This window comes from Akebia trifoliata, chromosome 3 (genome assembly GCF_017979445.1).
Source record: "Akebia trifoliata isolate Shusen 1 chromosome 3, ASM1797944v1, whole genome shotgun sequence".
Taxonomy (NCBI): domain Eukaryota; kingdom Viridiplantae; phylum Streptophyta; class Magnoliopsida; order Ranunculales; family Lardizabalaceae; genus Akebia; species Akebia trifoliata.
This window is the reverse complement of record NC_141377.1, coordinates 3,723,814-3,731,329: the sequence shown is the minus strand read 5'-3', so window position 1 is coordinate 3,731,329 and position 7,516 is coordinate 3,723,814. Positions and strand designations below refer to the sequence as shown.

The following is a 7,516-nucleotide window of genomic DNA, read 5'->3' as shown; positions in this document are numbered from 1 at the left end:
TGAATAAAATCTTCTTAACGAAGAACATGCCTTTATCGTCTGTCTGCTTGACCTAAATCTAATTCATCACACACATCAAACATTTTGTGATATTGGTCCCTCAAAGGACATACAAACGCCTTTTTTTTCTCTCTCTCTCTCTTAGTGAAAAACAAGAACTTTATTCGGCCTTGGGCTTTGGCTTTAGCTGCTTCACCCTTGAATACAGGAAGACACCAGAAAGAGCAATCCCAGTTCCTGCAATAAGAAAACAAATAGAGAATTGGATGGGATGTAGAAGGATGAATTTATACAAAGCAAACCAATTCTAGGTAGTTGATTATGAGGGATTTACCAAGAGCATTGATTGACGTGACAGGTGATCGGAAGAAGAGTACTGAGGATACAATGACCACCACACGCTTCACACAGTTGCCCACCGAGTGTGTAACTGGGGATACTCTCTGTAGTATCATATAAGAAACCTGCGAGTTCAAACCAATAGAGATTCGTCATTTTACAGGAAACATAATATTTTTTTTTATAAAGGCAACGACGAATCAAGCATAAAAATTGTAATTGAGTTTTGTACAACTGAGAAGAGCATGTTTTCAAACTGTAGAAGTCCATGGAAGATACCCAAGGACTCTGACATGGATTTAGAGGAAGATAGAATAGTGGTGCATTTCGATATGATGTCAAGGGTGCAGTGAGAATAACGAGTCAAGTGAAGTGAACTGCATCACTACAAGAATCTAATTGCTTAAGAAATGAAGGCATGAGGTGAGGCACTTAATTGGTCTAAAGCGCAAGGTGCAAACCTCATGAGCTCACATTTTTTCCAAATATAAATAAAAAATTAATATCCAACAAGACTTTACACCATTTGGTCTGGATATGGATACATTATTACTCGATTAGTAATTGGGGATTGGGCATGGATACACTAATACCAAGTGTTGCCTCGCCCAACTGTAATAGTGTTTCAAGCTTATCCATTGTAACGGTCATAAACTCATTGAAACTAATGGAGCAGAATAACATAACTAATATGACAACAAAAGCTACACGCAATAACAAAATCGTCCCAAAAGCTTTTACAAAGTATTTAAGCTAGTTAAAGAAAGCAAAACAATCACGTGTTATCTGAAGCTTTCACTTCATGTTTCGGGTCGGGTACTAGGTTTCAATTGCAGTGTTGTGGCCTATATTTTTAGAACATCGTACAGCGACAAAGAAATGGAAGCAACATAAAACTATAGAAAAGACTCACCTGCTGATAAGCATGGAAGCAGATCCCAGCTATGAGAGCTTTCATGTACACATCTCGAACATTCAAGCCCTAAATGTACAAATTAAAGTAAATTTAGAGTCATTTATTGTGAGGCTATTAGAATAACAAAGTAAAGAACCACAATCGTATTTGTATTTGTAGTAGTACACTTCTAGCTTCAAAAACGTTACTTACAACAACAGACTGCAGGTATGAAGGAGTAAACTTTACACCTTCCACAAACAGCGCCACAGGGGCCAAGAGAAACAAAGACATAATTGTTATTATGGAGAAGAGAGTTATATTGTCCAGTGATTTCTGTTTAAGAACAAATTGTTAGTTAAGGACCAAACTTAAGTAAAGGGAAAAGAATTTAAACAGAGAAAATGTGACAAGTTAGCTATATGTGATGCTTTACGACATAATTATTCTTTGGAATTTCAAGAAAGTAACCAAAATTTGTCTAACAGTTACAATTACCTCTTTCTTAATCATGAACTTTTTGCTAAGAACATTACGAGATTGGAATGTAACGTTCGACGCCATTGCACTCAAAAATCCAGTCCTGTTTCCTCAAAAAATAACTAAGTTAAGTCAGATATTAGAATCTAGGCTTAAACATTTCAATTAATTGAGAGATATAATGAAAACTGAGGTACTGTATAAAGAATCCTCCATGTAGACAAGCACATGTGATTCTCTTACATTCTGTGCAAAGATTAGTAGTAACTTGAGAAAGATTTGGTTACCAATTAAAAGAGACTTCGGTCATTGATGCCAATGCCACACCACCAACAATTGGTAAAAGAGATGAAACTACCCAGAAAGTAGGGGCCTGTTTGAAGAGGATGGTCAAGCTAGAAGTTAAAAGACTTAAATGATAAAGCAGTAACGCCATCCTATAACAATTACGTGTGGAATTGCTGGATTAACCTCCTATATGTGTGTGCACAAGTTTTCACAGCCATATCAGCTAAATAATCTGAATTTGTGGGGGATGATCCTTCTTTACAGTTTAAGAATGAAAAACACTTTCTTTACTTAGTAAGATTCCACTTTTTACTAAGGGTCGTTGACCTCAAATGGATACCACATTGGCAATCCAACACCACAGCCCTCTGGAATTCATGGAAAAACTCAAATCCAAAACCAAAAATAAAATAAAAAATTATTTGGGCTTGATCCAAGGTTTTGAAAATGGCCGGCTACGAAACTTAAAATTAAAATTCAACAAAAAATCAAAGCTCATAGAATTTTGTCCTCTCATCCCTGTGAGGCATCAGATCATGTTTTTAGATGCCACAAGGTGAGCTCAACAACCCTTAGTAAAATTTCAGTTAGTAAGGCAAGCCTTACTCTTCAAGAATCCAATAATGAGTTCAATGGAAATAATAGCTTAGGCTCTAATGATAAGTAGCTGTTACCGAAAATGATAAATAAAAAAATTCTTATAATTTTTCAATTTTTATAATCCATAAGAAAAATAACTCAAAAAACTATAAGAACATCTGGCAAATAGCAAATTGATAGAAAACAGAACCATAATGATAGGTAAATATCAATCCCAACAAATCCAAACTGAAGCAACTAAAAGAAAAGAACAAGATACACAATCTTTACCTCCCCAAGGAACAAGGCTGAGAGGAGAACCGAGAACAAGGGCTCCATCGCTTTGATTGTGTGCGTGAAGGAAACCGCAACTTTCCCAAGACTCACATTGGTGAAAAGGTTGCCCAACGTGTGCACAATAGCCAATGGAAGAATTGTTACGAGCTGTGAAATAATTTTCCACAAATGAAATATGAGACATGCTGATACATTAAGAGAAGAACTTACGAAAATTACTTCGACCGGACCCTTAATGCACAAAAATGGAATACCTGAGAAGTACTAATCTTTGGCCTCTTGTAGAGATTAAATGTCCACATAAAGAGGGTAAACACGGTCCCAATGGCAAACTGTATTGTTGTGATGGTAAAGGGTAATGGCAAAACTTTCAGAACCTGAAAAAAAAAAAAAAAGTAGCTGCAGCGTTAATCTCACTTTGCTTTCATTCTTAGGAACCGTAATAATATAGTCGTGCTAGAGTGACTGCTCAAGATACCGCGTTAGACACTGAGCGGATGTGGACGTGTGTGCAGAACCGTAGATGCTTTCACTCGTATCTCAAGGAAATCATCTATGGTTCCGTGCACACCTCCACATCAGCTCCATGTCCAACACAATGGCCTGCGCAACCACTTCAGGATTTTCCATAATAATAATCCTTAAAAGCAAATATATGGGTTCAAATAGGAATCGTGTTATCAGGAACAAATTGCAGTAAGATGTAGGTTTTTCTTTTTCTTTTTTTACAGTTGTAGGGTATAGGGTATTCTCTTGCACAAATTCCAAATTAAAACAGCCACAAAGAAAAACAAACTTATTAAAAGTCAGTCAATTTTCCTCCATGCATAAAGGAAAAGATTGTGCAGACAATTACTCAAAATTTAACAACAACAAAAAAAATGAATTAAAAATATATATTTCTGCCTTGCTTTTGACAGTGTTACTTGCTAGCATTCCTCAGAAATTTAATGCACTACAAAAGAAATGTGTGGTAGATACTATAGTTAAAGATCATCAAATCAGTGAAAACTTTGAAATTAAACTGGATGATTATATGGCTTGGATTCACAAAGTTTAGGTTGTACAAGATTCAAATCGAACTTCTTCTCAAACAATAAGAAAGAATCAAATCTTGTTATTCGAGGTAATCCAGCTTAATTTGCCAAATGATCAGCTTTCTCATGCATAATCCTTCACTAGGATTTCAAAATTTATAACAAACGAAGAGATTATAATCCGTCTATTATCCCGAAATTTATAACAAAAAGATACAGAAAATAATACAGATCGAACACGTGAAATCCAGCGTTTGTGACATCAGCAAGCAATTCAAATTACCAAAACCTAGAGATCTCAAGTCTCAACATCTCAGATTTCTAACAATTAGATACAAAAACATAAAAAACCGAACTATTTCAGATTCAGAAGAAACAAGTCGATTCAAATTAAAGAAACACACCTGCTTGTTGTAAATGTTGAAGTAGATGTTGAAAAGATACCAGAGACCAAACAAAGATCCAAGCTGCAAAGTCTTGACCAAACTACTCGATTCCTCACTCTCTCCAGCGCTCTCTTCAACAGAAGTCGCTCTGATCTTAAAATCCTTCGATCCTCGATCCGAAACGAGAGAAGGAACAGAACTAAACGTACATAAGCGTGAATTAGAACATAGAGGAGAAGATCTAGGGAAAGACGAACCAGAGACGCCATTGATGGAGCTTAGACCCAGTGATTTTGGACGTGAAGAGGAAAGAAGAATCGGATTAAACCTCAGTTTAGGGTTAGGGTTTCCATTAGGGAGTTGCTTGAGAAATGGAGAAGATGGAGAGAACGTAAATGTGGTGCTCATCTTCGAGTTCGAGAGAGCGAGAGAGATGCAAATATTTTCAGATGAGATGCAGAGAATTGCAGATATTTGAGCTTTCGGACCAAATAAGTATGCTTCCCTTGTTGTGTGTTCGAAGTCGGAAATTGGATGTTGAACTTCGAAGCCTCCGTCGCTATGCTAAGTTGGTGGAAGGTTGTTGTGAGTGCGATATTGGTGTAAACCGGTCCGGGTTGAATCCGATCGGTCTACTCCATGCGAAATTACCAAGCCCAAATCCGATCTCGACCCATGGCCCTACATTATAGAGGGCTTTGGTTTTGGGCCTGGCCTATTAAAATATAAAGAACAAAATTTAGAAACATTTAACCGGCAGACGGGTCGGATAGTATCCTTTTATCCGACTCATCCTACCTGAGTTATTTGGGTATGGGAACAAATTTTTTATCCGATTAAGAATTTGAGTAAATTTAACTACAATTATTTTTATCCAAATATTTTAATGGTCTGATATGATATAAGTCTTATCCAACCTAATTATCTGTTTATCTGAGTTTAATACGGTAAATTCAAAATAAAATATATGTATAACTCAAAATTAGGATTTTTCCATTATCTTCACAATGAGGTATATATATCTGACTTAGATATCTGTTTGAAATTTGGGTACAAGTCGGATACAGATATTCTTTTAAAAAATGGATAAATTGTCGGATACGGAAATCCTTAGCATAAGTGGGTAAAAAACCGGATATATAGTTGGATAAGGATATGGAAATAACTTCATCGGACCACACCTGGCCCATTGCCAATCCTAAGCAAACCTAATTATTGCATTTTTATTTCAAAACTCCGTTGGAGTTCTGACAACTCCAAGGGAACCTTAATTTACGAAGTTTTTAACCGCCAAACATTACTTCATCAAGTTTGTTACCCAGCAAACATTGGAGTGGGGATCCATGTCATAAAATTTAAATGAGTCATGCTGGGGTGACACGGGATTTACTGTGATTCTCACAAGTTTGATGTGGCCATGCATACATAACCGTAGATGGTTTTTACTCATATCACGAGGAAACACATCTATGGTTATGTGCACATCCCACGTCAGACTTGTGAGAATCGCAGTAAATACTTTTTGTCATTTCAGCATTTTCCAATTCAAATTGATGAAATTAATTTGTTACTTAACATACCTTAGAGTGGATCCTAATCACATCAATTTGTGGCATCCAAAAATATGATCGGATTCCAAAGAACTATAAAGGACAAAATTCTAAGAACTTTGAAATAAATAATAGTTAATTATTACCGTTGAAATTTAGTTTTAAATTTGGGAGTTCAATAGTCATCATTCTCAACACCTTCAATCAAAGCCCAGAAAAGGTTTTTTTTTTTTTCTTTCGGTTTGAATATGAGTTTTTCCATGAAATCTTGAAGGTTGTGGTGTTGGATTGCTAATTTGATAATCCGTGTGGGCCCAACAACACTTACTAAGATAATCATGTTAACCTAATTCATAAAGTAAGGTTTGTCGAATAACAAACTTGATAAAGTAAGGGAGTTTTTGTAATAAAATTGCAATAGATAGGTTTGCCCAATAAATCTCTCAAAATTTTATTCACGAGTAAGAGTGATAAGGGGTCATAAACCCATGTATTGTGAAGTGCGTTTGAGGTCGTGGGTTCAAGTCCGACATACCAATCAAAATTTTGCAGGTGCCAGCTTTAACATCAATCAAGGATCGTATGGTTCGAGCTGTTCTAGATTCTGAAAATTGGAATTATCAGAATCAGTTTTAGAAAATGATTTTCAAAATTTAAAACCTCGTTTTATGTCTCTTGAAACCCATTTTCTAATGTGAAATCCTTTCCTTAGCTTTACTAAGAACAACTCCAACCACGGGCTTCAAATTTGGGCTTCAAAATGGCATCTTTTCCATTTTGAGGCCCCAAACCACCTTCGAAGGCCAACCATCCCCGGCTTCAAATCACTATGGTTCTAAAATACTATTCACTCATATATATATATATATATATATATATATATATATATATATATATATATATATATATATATATATATATATATATATATATATATATGTAAATTAAAAGTGAGAGTTGTTATTGGCACTCCAACTTTTACTTATTACGGTCCAATTAAAATTAAAGGTAGAATGGTTTGGCTAAGAATATATAAAATTTGGGGTGCCAATAAAAACTCACACTATTTTTTATTTTATTTTAGATTAATATTTGTTAGATTTAGGATTTTATATGAGCCCAATCATAATTTTAAATAACTGTTGAAGTTGTTTGAATGCATTATTACATACATGGGAAGCGTTCAGAGGCCTAAAGAGAGTCAAATATGTGCCAAACATTTTTCAAAATAGGGATTAGAAGTTTCGAAATGGAACTGTTGAAGTTGTTTGAATGCATTATTATATATATGGGAAGCATTTAAAGGCCTAAAGAAAGCAAAACATTGTGCCAAACATTTTCAAAATAGGAATTAGAAGTTTCGGAATGGATTGATTTTTTTGTGAGGACGATCTCTACAGTGAAGAGATTATCCTCGCCAAAAATCAGCTCATTCCAAAATTCTAACCCTAATTTATAAGCTGAAGAATCATGGACCATCCCATTTTTTGTAAACCACTTTTGATGGGGTTAGAGGTTTCAGAATGGGCTGGTTTTTGGTGAGGATGATTTCCCCATCATAGAGATCTTCCTCACAAAAAATCAGTACATTCCGAAACTTTTAACCCATACATTGAAAAAATGTTGGGCACAATCATTATTTTGCCACCTTATATATATATATAT

The 7,516-nt window shown here is 35.3% G+C and overlaps 1 protein-coding gene across 1 annotated transcript; it reads right to left on the bottom strand.

The window, feature by feature from the left end:
* On the bottom strand, positions 1–4,872 carry LOC147405589 (triose phosphate/phosphate translocator, non-green plastid, chloroplastic-like). Its single transcript, XM_086433382.1, has 9 exons — positions 4,320–4,872; positions 3,133–3,255; positions 2,873–3,025; positions 2,002–2,087; positions 1,733–1,817; positions 1,448–1,570; positions 1,253–1,321; positions 335–464; positions 1–237 (listed from the first exon to the last, which is right to left on the bottom strand). Exons 1-9 carry the CDS (start codon positions 4,707–4,709, stop codon positions 161–163), a joined length of 1,236 nt encoding a protein of 411 aa, XP_086289508.1. The 5' UTR covers positions 4,710–4,872; the 3' UTR covers positions 1–160.
* Positions 4,873–7,516: the final 2,644 nt, after the last annotated feature.